Genomic DNA, 13,094 nt, shown 5'->3' with positions numbered 1-13,094 from the left:
GTCTAAAAAAAACTTAAATCTTATCAATTTAATAAAATTTTATAAATTTTTTTCCATGGTTACTACGGGTTGTAACCTATAAAATATATATATATATATATATATATATATATATATATATATATATATATATATATATATATATAAATATAATAATGATGATGATAGAACTTTCCTAATTTTTTATTATTGAAACCAATAGTGGTTGAGAAAGTTAAAAAAGTTTTATAAAAATCTATAAATTTAACCAATTTTCAGTTTAACTAAAACTTTTGCTTACAGAAAAAATAAAAGGTATAAGTTTATCAAAATTTGTTTTTGTAACTGTTTACCAATAATTAACCACAAATCCAATTATCGAACAAAATTATATAATTCTTTTTCTGAAAAAGCCATAGTTTTTAAAGGAAAAAAATAAAACATTTGATTTAAGAAAACAAAACAAAGTTTTATATCTTTCATGAAATTAACCTTTTATCTTTAGCCACCTTCTCCTTGAAAATGTTTTGGCTAGCTTTTAAATCTTGCAAGTTCTTATTATTAATGGTTTAATTTGGCAAATATCAACCACAAATTACCATGACACGTACTCCTCCTCAATCCACCAGTAGAAATCAGACATTCTTCAACCAGATAAGGCCTAGATAAGGCCTACGTTCTCTCATCCCTCAGATGGATACTCGCTTCATCCAACGGCCAAAATTTCCTCGCTTATCTAATCCCTTCACACCCATCAAACTCTATACATCACGCCACACTTCTTGCCCACTACACACAAGTCACAACCCACCACCACCACCACCAATGGCAACCGCCGCATCTGCCGCCGCCGCCTCCTCCTTCATCGGAACCCGTCTCCCGGACCTACATTCCAACTCCGGCCGAGTTACAGCTAGATTCGGATTTGGAAAGAAGAAAGCCGCCCCCAAAAAAGCATCGAGAACCGTAACATCTGATCGCCCCTTATGGTATCCCGGCGCAAAAGCACCGGAGTATCTAGACGGGAGTCTGGTCGGAGACTACGGGTTTGACCCTTTCGGTTTAGGTAAACCGGCAGAGTATTTACAGTTTGATTTGGACTCGTTGGATCAAAACTTAGCGAAGAATTTGGCCGGAGACGTGATCGGAACCCGGTTCGAAGATGCGGATGTGAAATCGACACCTTTCCAACCATACAGCGAAGTGTTCGGGCTTCAGAGGTTTAGGGAGTGCGAACTCATCCATGGCCGGTGGGCTATGTTGGCTACCCTCGGCGCTCTCACCGTTGAATCCGTCACCGGTGTTACATGGCAAGATGCCGGAAAGGTGCGTACGTACATGTTATAAATTTGATTAGTCGATGATTAAGCATAAACCATGAAAATTAATCGATTTTCTTGTATTGTTTTTCTTTAGGTTGAACTAATCGATGGATCATCGTACCTTGGTCAACCACTCCCATTCTCTATCACCACTTTGATCTGGATTGAGGTTTTGATCATCGGCTACATTGAGTTTCAAAGAAACGCTGAGCTTGATCCTGAAAAGAGGTTATACCCCGGTGGTCCGTTTGATCCGTTGAACTTAGCCGCCGACCCCGAGAAGAAAGCCATCCTACAACTGGCGGAGATCAAGCATGCCCGTCTTGCCATGGTGGGATTCCTTGGGTTTGCCGTTCAAGCAGCGGCCACCGGAAAAGGTCCTCTCAACAACTGGGTTACTCATTTGAGTGATCCACTTCACACTACTATCCTTGACACCTTTGGCTTCTTCTCGTAAAATCGTTTTTTGGAGATTCCGTTGATAAATATATATCATCACCGATGTAGTTTTATGATTACGTCTATCTTGTAAAGTTTGTAACTTTTGACAAATCAAGCGGAACAATATATTGCTTTTTATTGTCACTTCGCATGGATCTAACCTATGACTCTTGTTCTTGTTGTTGCTTTGTTTTTGTGAACGATGAGGGGAAATATGTATAAACCGTTTGCTTTTTAAATAAAGAGAAAATGACAAAAATAGCCATTTACACTAATTACATTACAAAAATAGCAAAAAAAAATCGAAATTACAAAATTAGCCCATAATTTTGCAGAAGGAAATGTCCCATCTGTGAAATCAGCATCCCATCTGCGAATGTACAAGCACCTAAAGCACAGCTGTGCTTTAGCTGCTTGTACATTCGCAGGTGCTTTTAATTTTTTTTTTAATTTTTTTTCCTCTATATATAGGGGTAAAATCGCAGATAGAATAGGTCCATCTCGATTTACTCTCATTCTATCTGCGAATTTGTGGTTTTTTTTTTGTTTTTTTTTTAGTTTGACTATGAAATGAATTGGTTTGACTATGAAATCATGTTGCTATATAAAAAGTTTTGTAGAAAAATTATCATTTTGGTTGTTATTTGTTTAGGAACTTTCTCTACAATTTGCTTAAAAAATGATTGAATATTTGGTTTGTCTTGTAACCGGTGGGAGATGACAAGTTAATGAAACTAATCTGGAATACATATGTCCACAGGGAGGTATTTCTGAACTTGCTTTGATATTTTCTGAGTATATTAGTTATACTGATTTTGTATTTTTGGTAAGAAGCAAAATTGATTTGTTAGACAAATATATAATTAGTCTTCGTTTCCACCATCCTGAATTAAATTATTATATAGCTATAGTTGAACACATGGATGTTAGAATGTTGATAAACGTAATCAAATGTAGTGGAGGAAGGGCTGTGAAAGTGTTTGTGGTGGTTGATGAAGTTGAGGAGGTTAATGGGGGTGGTGAAATTGGAAACCAGTTTGTTGGTAATTTATGCGGTTATAAAGGAAGCAACGATCCGATAGGTACTTTCAATACTCCTAGTGTACCTCAGTTTCACAGTGTTGCTGAAAATGTTAATGTTAGTTATTCACCTATTCACTATGTGGATCCTGAGAATTACAAGTCTGTTGGTGATGATGATGTTGGTACATATCTTAATCATGTGGGTGGTCGTTGTGATGATGTTGCCGAACAAGAAGTTAAACTTATGAATGTAGATAAAACTAAAAAGAAAAAAAATCAAGTCAAAAAAATGAAAAAAATCATGTTTACGGGCATTATGTTGATGTTGGTGATGTATGTTTAGATATAACCGAGCTACAAAGTAATTCCGATAGAGATGAGTTGGGTGATGAAGTTAAAGCTAAGTTTCCCGATAACCTTTTTCATGGTATGCCCCTTGTACCAGCATGCCCAGTTGATATTAATGAAGATATCCCAACACAAATGGTAGACATGAATCTTCAAAAGATTCAATGTGAGAGTATATTTAAGAACAAAGAACTTTTAAAGTAGTGTATTGGTAAAAAATGTCTTCGAGAAGGTTTCCAGACGAGGACAAGTAGATCCACCAAATCAAGGTATGAAGTTGTGTGTGTTTCGAAAAATTGTTCTTGGTTACTAAGAGCAAAAGCAATTAAAAATTCTAATGGACTTTTCCAAGTGAATAAATTTGTTGAAGTACACACATGTTCTTCAACATTGTTGCAACCTAATCATCGACAAGCAAACAAATATGTTTTGGGTGAATATGTTGCTGATGTTTTGGCTGAAGACTATAGTAGAGTTTATTGGGGAAAAGAAATTGTTAATGATATGAATGCTCAATTGAATATCAATATCTCATACCATCAGGCATGGCGTGCGAAGCAATATGCATTGTTGTCGTTAAGGGGTACGAAAGAGGATTCTTTTACCAAACTTCCGGCGTATTGTCACAACTTGGCCAAACATAATCCGGGTACTGTCACACATATTAAAACAGATGCTGATGATCGCTTTGAGTTTTTGTACGTCGCACTCGGTTGCTCGGTTAGTATTATCATATTATATTAATTTTTTAATATTTATTTTGGTGTATTTGAATAGATATATAATGTATTGTAGGTACGCGCTTTTGTCAATTTTTGTAAGCTGATGTGTGCAAACTCACTTAGTTTTAAACCTACTTTTAATTATCAAATAACACACAAAAGGCAGTGAACCTATCAATTGTGGTATAGTTAAATAAGCAGGGTATCGATCACAGGGAACGACAAATTAAAATTAAAAACTAATTTTATCTAAGTTAATTAATAAGTAGGGGTTTTATCTAGTTTTACAAGACTAGAAACTTGCTAACTATTACTAATTTAAGAACTAGAAAATAAAGACTTAACTAGATTCAATAATTGGGAAGGAACTTCTGTTTAGTTCAACTTAGTTGATTCTATGGTTGATTTCAAGGTAATGGTGCAATGGATTAATTCTTTCGTTGGTTACCGATTCAAGTGATTAGATTCGCATTCACTACACTAATCCTTAGCAAATAAACTAACTTAAACAGTGGCCAGTTGTCTAATTTAATTAAATTTACTAGATAATTATTCGGATTAAGTTAGACTTGCAATAGTTAACTAATTTATTCTTTTAATTAACTTCTTGTTTGATGGTCATCTTACAAGCTTGCACATGAATTTACTCAATTTTCTTATTAACTCTAGTTTCATATTCATTAATCCTAGACATATGGCATAGTGATCACATAGCATATGAGGTTAATAATCAATAGATGTTCATGCTAATCAATTATCTTCCTATTAACAGAAAATTAATTATTATTCACACACAAGGTTCTTTAGCAAGCTAAAATAAAAAATTCACCAACTTTAGAATTAATCCTACCAATCAATCAAACCATATTGTCAACTTTGTATCCCCAAACAGAAGTCTAAAGGTTTTAGCTCATAATTGAAGTAAATAACAGCAAACAAACAAAGTCAAATTGTTTAGCCATAATGATAAAACAAAAGAATAAGTGGAATGATGAAATTTTGCCTCAATTATTCTTCGAGATTGAATTCTAGTTTCTCTCGTCGTCTTCTAGGGTTTTTCCGCCTTCTCAATCGCAGCTAAACTCTTCTGAATCGTTCGAGAATTCTCCCCCATCGTTCTGAGGAGTTATATATATATATATATATATATATATATATATATATATATATATATATATATATATATATACGAATCGACTCGTCGAGTCAGGTGGCGACTCGTCGAGTCCATCTCTCAGTCCCCGTATTGTGATAAGTCTCTGGGATCCCGAGTCATTATCTTCTCGATTCTTCGATCGGACTCGCCGAGTAGTCGAACCTACTCGCCGAGTAGGTGTTATTTTTGGTGTTTTTCTTCTTTATTCCATTCTTGATCTCTCAACCGCTTCTCCTGCTTCCTTCTGCTTCCGAGCTTCATTTTTGGGCTGAAAATATAATTCAAACACTTTTAAGTACCTTTTGTCCATAAAATGCAATAATTTAGCTAATAAATGAATAAAAATCTATACTTAATATGAACTAAATATGCACATATCAAAATACCCCACACTTGACTTTTGCTTGCCCCCAAGCAAAACTAAATTTTAAAACATTAGAATCACATATGACAACTCCAATCTAACCCAACCATTATGCCAAGACCGCAACGCATGCATTTGTGTCTAAATTTTTTCCTAAGGACCTCCCATACTCCAAATACTCACAATCCTCATAAACACTCGCCGACTCACCCCGAACTATGCTCATTTTATGCAACCCTCCGAATCCATCCGCAGAAATCCTCTTACCCTTAAGGTGTTTTTAATTGAGCAACCCAAGCATACATAATCTAGAATTACAACTTTTCGATACCACTATGGAGCTTTTTCCGAATTCTTCACTTCCTTGATAATTTGATCTTTGATCTCTTTGAATGCACCACCTTTATTTATTTGGTATCTTCAACTTTTTTGAATTTCTTGGAATTTTGATCTTTTGATCTTCACACTTTATTTGCTCCAAAATTCATACAACTTTTCTTGTAATTCTCTCTTTTTTTTTCTTACATGTACCTCACTTTTTTCACTCAAATCCCTACATGCTTAAGCAGGGGCGCTCAATCTCAACCTTTATTAGCTAATGATAACAATCTTCCTTGATACATTTCAGGTTTAGGCTGCTAAACATATTGCATCCCTCAGGCCGAGCGAGGTCGTGTTTTTGTCCCATGATTTCACTGGAATAAGGAAGCCACAAATGCACTAGAACGTATATAGGCTCAACTAAACATTTGGGTTTTCATGCAATTATCAACACAATTCTAACATGGAATCCTAATTACTTTTACCAAAATTTTCTAATTTAAATCCTAAGTAATATTTTTTAGTATGCAACAAATTTTTAAAATTAACCTAAATTAAGATTCTAAATTTTCTAATATGTAACCAACCCCCTACCCCACACTTATTTTATGCAATGCCCTCATTGCATATCATGCATGATAAAAACATAAAAAGAGAATAAAGAGGGAATTGGAACAAACTCCCCTGGGATAGCAGTCGATAGGTTGGTCACTTTCATTTTAGCTCCAACTTTAATTGACTTTAGACATGGGAACAACTCATCCATGTCTTGGGTGTCAAAATCTCGTGTGGGTCGCTCCAAATGCGCGGAAAAACAGTGTACGATCTTCAAGAATCAATATAGGAAGAATAAATGATCAAGTGGTACTCTTATCAGCATCAAATCAGCAGTCCCCTTCGGTTAAAAATGAATGAATCGTCGAGTCATATATGTGACTCGTCGAGTATAAGCGCGGACATCTTCGTATGTGTGAGAATACAAGGCGACTCGTCGAGTCAGTTTAGTGCACTCGACGAGTAGATCGCTGGATGAAAAAAATTGGAAATCTGCATTTGTTCCAGCCTCCAATAAATCTTCAAAACTTTCTCCTCACTTCTGGACTCACTCGCTCATGTCCCTAAGGACCGGACTCGATACAATAAAAAGTCTTAACACATTCAAACAAACCAAAATCACAAAACATAAAAAAAATAAAAATTGACAATTGTTCAATAATAATGCAAAGAAATCAATCCTCCTCCTCGTCATGATCCGCTGCTGTTCCACTTCCTCCCGCACCACTCCTTGCACTAATCACCTCGTCCCACGATGGAATGTACGAAAAGTTACCGCCATCAATATGCGGTATGCTGAAGTGATCGAAAAGCCGGATATGTGATTGATTGCTAAAATTGATGCCCCGCGCCATTTGATCTTGTAGCCGCCTCATCTCCACATTGTACCAATCCATTGGTACCTCTTCATTATCAACCGGAATCACCGGCGGCTCTTCCTCCACATCCCGCTCCTTCCTCGAACGGACCCTCCTTCCCGGTGCTTCGGGAGCAACTACCGGATCATCATGCGGGATAGCATAATGACCACCACCATAGTCTTCAATAATCCTGGCCCACCTGAAAAGAATTGGATTGAATGGAGGCGTAGGAATCATCGTCATAAAGTTCCATGCACCACGGGTCATCAACCCAAACGAGTTGGCTAGCCAGGTGACAAACATACCACCATTGATTCGAGAAGTTTTGCAATCCTTGACCGCACCCTCCGATAGATATGAAGCCAAACACCATGGAATATTGCAAAAAAATGCCGGGTGTGATAATGCTCCATAAATAGAAGACATCAAGGTTAGAAACCTTGTCATCATCCTTCCTTTGGTTAATAGTGGATGAAATGAGACGATGAATAAGGCGGTGCGTAGGTGATCGGATGTTCCCCTCTTGTGCCGATTTCGGAATATAAACTTTGTTGTCATTCGTGTTCCACCACCCCGTGCTTGTAACTCCATCGGGAAACACCATGTGGGATTGCTCCAAAAAGGCCCGAAAAACAGCTGTTGAGACCAAGGGATGGTCATAAATTCCCAATCGACAGGCAAGGTCGAGCACGGAACATTGATGAAATTCACCCCCAAGACAGAAACTGAAACTTGTTGGGTGATAACAATCCACTCCCCCCCCCCCCCCCCCCCCCCGTGAAAGATACTGTGGAGAAGAACTCTAGGCATAGCTCCAAATACACCGGCTCTTTAATTCGAAAGACCCGGATCCACCCATCACAAATCATTGTTTCTCCTTCGTAGGTAAACTCCTTTAAAAGATAAGGAGCTAACTCCTCTTCACAGCATACTCCTTGCAACCAATCCCAATCTATCCTATTGGGCACGTATATTTCCTTCTTCCTTATGTCGTCTAACTTCTTCTTCCACTTCCGCATTGTTGAAGCGGACTCAATTTGTGGGAAATTCAACCAAGGAAAGCCACCTTAGTGTCCCCTAAAACTTTGCCCCCTGCTGAACATTCTTTCTGCAAAACAAAGATACAAAACCCAGAAACATAGAGTATGATTAAAAAAATGTCATGCACATGTTTCCCGACTCGACTCGTCGAGTCCATGTACGAATTGGCGAGTCGCAAGAACTGCACGAGTCAGTTGGCGGGTCGGTCTAAATTGGACCAGGAAATCTCAAAATTTCTTCAAGGGTTTTGTCCAGACACATGTATATAAGGTTTTTAGACAAGAATAAACATGCAAAACATCATAATTTTTGACAAATCGAAACCCTAGAAATCTAATATTTTTCAAAATCGGTTCTTTCTATGCAATTAATTTCCATTATAGATAGCATTAAAATCATACTTTTAACAGAAAAGAGAAAGAAATTCGTTACCTTTTGTGATGAAACTTGAAAAAATTTGAAGAATAATGGAAGAGGAACACTTGAATGCTTGAGAGAGAATTGAGGGAGAGGCGCACGACGAGTGTGTGTGAAAAAAGAAACTGATTCATTAGGGTTAAAACCCTAGTTACTGGTTGTAAAAGTAATTTCAATATTATTTTTTTCTGTAAATAATACCGACTCGTTGAGTCGGGGCAGACTCGGCGAGTCTAGTCGCGATGTTAATTTTTTTCTGAAATCTATATGGACTTGTCGAGTCACGGTCAGACTCGACGAGTCTCTTCCAAACAATTCAAAATTTTCAAAATTTTGTTATTTATTAAGAAAAGAAAATTTATTTCACCCCACACTTAGTCCATACACACTCTCAAGCAGACATGTCCGACGAATTGGAAGATTAAAATTCTAAAAAAAAACAAAAAAAAAATCCAAACAAAACTCAAAAGGTAAAAGAAAGCAAACTCTAAATAACGGGTTGCCTCCCGCCAAGCGCTTCTTTTTAAGGAGTCGTTAGCTGGACTCCTTCCCATCTACGTCTCGTCATCTTCCAGCATCGGGAATGCACGCCTAGTCTTTTGTGGTTTGTACTTCGTTTTGTACGCGTGAATCTTCTTTTTGTAAGCCCGTTTTGCTTCCTCTCTCTTCTTTTTCACAGCATCATCCTCACCTGCTTGGGCTTCCATTCTCCGCTTTTTCTTCTTTACCCCATGCATTTTCACCTTCTTTTGCACTTCTTTTCCTTCAAACTGAATTACTTCGTATTTTGTGAAGGTGCGGGCTCTAGGTTTGGTAATGAATGGTTGATCAGCTTCCACCCTCCTTTCTTTTGCCTCCTCTTCTTTCTTTGTGCTCACCACATCTTCAAGTGTAATTGCATTAAGACATGCTATATAGGCGTGTTGAACTTCCGTATCCATGTCTTCTTTTTCTGTTTGTTCTCCTAAAGAATGAGGAAAAATTTCCAAATCCAAATTATACAGAGGACTAGCAACCAGCAGATCCAAACCGTCTAAGTTTTTATCAAATTCTATTGGACTCGTCGAGTCCAGTAAAGTGACTCGGCGAGTCTGATCGTATTCCACCATTTCTTGGGTGTTTTATGAGTCGGCTTCTTCCAGTAGCTTTTCTAACTCCTCCAAGTCCTTGTTAACATCTCCATCCTCTCCAGAATGTAGCAGAAACTTGGTTGGATCTTCTTTCTGCAAAAGTTCATGTTCTTTTTGTAATATCTCATCATCCAAATGGATAAATGAGATGTTTTCTTTTCTTTCCTCTTTTTGCTTGGCTTCTGGTAAAGCTTTAAATATTACGGACTCATTACCCACCCTCAATGTTAATGTAGACTCGCATACATCAATTAAGGCACATGCGGTGTTTAAAAATGATCTCCCCAAAATGATTGGAATTTTGGGGTCTTCTTCCATGTCAACCACCACAAAGTCTATCGGAAATATAAACTTGTCTACTTTAATAAGGAGATCCTCACAAACGCCTTGTGGATGAATTATTGTCTTGTCTGCCAAATGGATCTTCATATTTACCGGTCTTGGCTCCAGTAAATTCAACCTCTTAAAGAAAGAGAAAGGCATCAGATTGATGCTTGCACCTGAGTCGGTCAATGCTTGGGTGACAACTTCATTACCAAACTGGCACGGAATTATAATATTCCCCGGATCGCCTTTCTTTTCGGGCAGCTCACCCAATAGTATCTCCGCAACTTCAGCCAAATCTTTCCTAGCAGCAAAAAGACCTTTTAGCAAGTTGAAGTATTTGGGTGTCTGGAGCATCGTTTCCACAAATGGCACATTAACTTGTAGGGCTTTAACATGCTTCAAGAAGGTTTTATATGCTTCAACTTTTTCCGCAGGCATGGCTTTAATTAGGTATGGCAAAGGAGGATTATATGGCTTTAAAGGACTGACAGTTTTATCATTCACGCATGGACTCGTCGAGTCCACTAGAGGGACTCGGCGAGTCAGATCGGGTTTTGTTGGAGCCGACTCTTCTGCCCTTTCTGTCTTCCTTTTGGAGATTCTTAGTGTATCTATGAATATTTCTTCTTGACTGGAGGTCACAACACTCACATTCTCCATTCTCGGATTGGTTTCGGTATTACTTGGAAGTTGGCCCAGTCTTCTTTCGTTCACTTGGTGTGCAAGCTGTCCCAGCTGTTTCTCAATGTTGAGAATGGATGCTTGCTGATTCCTTAGCATGTTTCTGGTCTCATGTATTGCAGCATCGTGATCATTGTGTCTCTTTTCGGACACGGCTATGAATCTAGTGAACATTTCTTCCAAATCAGCTTTCTTTTCTACCGGTTCTTCTCTTTGATATAGTCCTCTCTCCTTCTGCTTGTATTTTTCCTCCTTAGCCTTCTTATACTCTTCGTATAGGAGCCATTCCTTCTTAGGTTTTCGCCAATTTTCGTCGTATCGATCGCCACTTGAATAGAATACTTGAGCTTTCTTATTTCCATTCTCATCCAAATCACAATCCTTGGTGAGATGGGGCCCTCTACAATTTTCACATCCCACCCTCATAGCATGGATTGTTTGATCCATTTTTGTCATTCTTCTATCAAGACTATCACGCTTAGCTATCACCGCCGCTATGCTATCATTTGCCGCGTTCACTACTCCCCGACTTACTTCGTTTCTTGGATTGTGGTATTCTCTAGAGTGCTTAGAGAATTCTTCAATTAGCTCCTTGATTACCGGGGGCGCCTTCTTCGTGAGCGGACCTTGAGAATCTAGCAATTGCCTTGTGGTGACATTGACTCCATCGTAGAAAATGGAGACCTCTTGTTGGCTATTAAGGTCGTGATGTGGGCAATTTCTAAGCAAACTCTTGTCCCTTTCCCATGCTTCATAAAGAGATTCTCCGGGATGTTGCTCGAAGTTGGCAATTGCTTTCTTTAGCTTGGCTATTTTGGAGGGCGGACAAAAGTGATCTATGAACTCCTCTTTCATCTTGGCCCATGTGGTGACTGATCCGGGAGGAAGTGACTTTAACCAATCCTTTGCAGTTCCTTTGAATGTGACCGGGAGCATGAGAAGAAGCTGGGTCTCGCGGGGGACATTTGGTACATTGAAGTAGTCGGCCACATCATTCACTTCGTCTAAGTGCTTGTAGGCGTCTTCATGATCCTTCCCATAAAAAGGAATCTCCTTGAGTTGAGCGAGAATATGGTCTTTTAGTTCGAAAGTGGCGGTCGCGGGAATTGCGAATTGCACAAGTCCCGGGCCGGTGTCATCGCGCATCCTCTTTTTCCATTCCCCCATGGGGACTTCATCGATATTAGCCATAGTGATGACTAAATCGTCTTCAAACTCGGAGCCGTGCTCGAATGTGGGTTCTTCTTCTTCCTCGGTCTCATATTCGATATCTTCTTGAATTGGGTCTTCGATAGTCAAAGAGGCACTGGATGCTCCGGATTTGCTGCTCCTCTTCTTGCTGAAAACGGACTTGAGGTTTTTGAGTGGCGAGTTCTTTGAAGAAGCAGATTCTCCAACGGCTTTGCCCTTGCTCTTCCTTAGCGCGGATTCCGGGTCTTCAAGAGGGGGGACCAGAGGTGTATCAGATCCTCGGGTCATGAAACAACTGTAAACAAAACAGAAAAACGCGTAAAAGGAACAAAAATAAAATAAAAATTTAAAACAGAAACAGCGATGTACTCGCCGAGTCGGCACGAGTGCACTCGGCAAGTTCAAGGCAAAAACAGAAAAATTTTTCTAGTTACTCTAAAAACGAAATTTTAATAAAACTAATTCTACTTACTGAATTGCTTCTTAAATAACTTTGTGTAAGATAAATCCCACACAAAGGATCGAATAAACTAGAATTTAATGTTAGTTTAGAACCGTTCCCCAGCAACGGCGCCACAAACTTGATGTGTGCAAACTCACTTAGTTTTAAACCTACTTTTAATTATCAAATAACACACAAAAGGCAGTGAACCTATCAATTGTGGTATAGTTAAATAAGCAGGGTATCGATCACAGGGAGCGGCAAATTAAAATTAAAAACTAATTTTATCTAAGTTAATTAATAAGTAGGGGTTTTATCTAGTTTTACAAGACTAGAAACTTGCTAACTATTACTAATTTAAGAACTAGAAAATAAAGACTTAACTAGATTCAATAATTGGGAAGGAACTTCTGTTTAGTTCAACTTAGTTGATTCTATGGTTGATTTCAAGGTAATGGTGCAATGGATTAATTCTTTCGTTGGTTACCGATTCAAGTGATTAGATTCGCATTCACTACACTGATCCTTAGCAAATAAACTAACTTAAACAGTGGCCAGTTGTCTAATTTAATTAAATTTACTAGATTAATTATTCGGGTTAAGTTAGACTTGCAATAGTTAACTAAGTTATTCTTTTAATTAACTTCTTGTTTGATGGTCATCTTACAAGCTTGCACATGAATTTACTCAATTTTCTTATTAACTCTAGTTTCATATTCATTAATCCTAGACATATGGCATAGTGATCACATAGCATATGAGGTTAATAATCAA

The 13,094-nt window shown here is 38.1% G+C and overlaps 1 protein-coding gene and 1 non-coding gene across 2 annotated transcripts; both read left to right on the top strand.

Annotated features, from left to right (window-relative positions):
* The first annotated feature begins 755 nt into the window (after positions 1–755).
* LOC145072179 (chlorophyll a-b binding protein CP29.1, chloroplastic-like) lies at positions 756–1,886 on the top strand. The gene is made up of 2 exons (XM_079018563.1): positions 756–1,305; positions 1,396–1,886. The coding sequence occupies exons 1-2, from the start codon at positions 805–807 to the stop codon at positions 1,756–1,758; spliced, it is 864 nt and encodes a 287-aa protein (XP_078874689.1). The 5' UTR covers positions 756–804; the 3' UTR covers positions 1,759–1,886.
* A 9,501-nt stretch (positions 1,887–11,387) lies between these two features.
* On the top strand, positions 11,388–11,494 carry LOC145077596 (small nucleolar RNA R71). The gene has a single exon (XR_013693338.1). It is a non-coding gene; the product is annotated as a small nucleolar RNA R71 (small nucleolar RNA).
* Positions 11,495–13,094: the final 1,600 nt, after the last annotated feature.

Source organism: Lactuca serriola, chromosome 9 (genome assembly GCF_051521515.1).
Source record: "Lactuca serriola cultivar US96UC23 chromosome 9, Lser_US96UC23_V15, whole genome shotgun sequence".
Taxonomy (NCBI): Eukaryota; Viridiplantae; Streptophyta; class Magnoliopsida; order Asterales; family Asteraceae; genus Lactuca; species Lactuca serriola.
Note: the sequence above shows the minus strand (reverse complement) of the source record. Positions and strands in the feature narration are given on the sequence as shown.

What these genes read in the sequence shown, in the direction of transcription:
- LOC145072179 (XM_079018563.1), top strand. Translation starts at nt 805, where the DNA reads ATGGCAACCGCCGCATCTGCCGCCGCCGCCTCCTCCTTCATCGGAACC. An exon ending in CATGGCAAGATGCCGGAAAG is followed by an intron (nt 1,306 to 1,395) that starts GTGCGTACGTAC and finishes GTTTTTCTTTAG; the next exon opens with GTTGAACTAATCGATGGATC.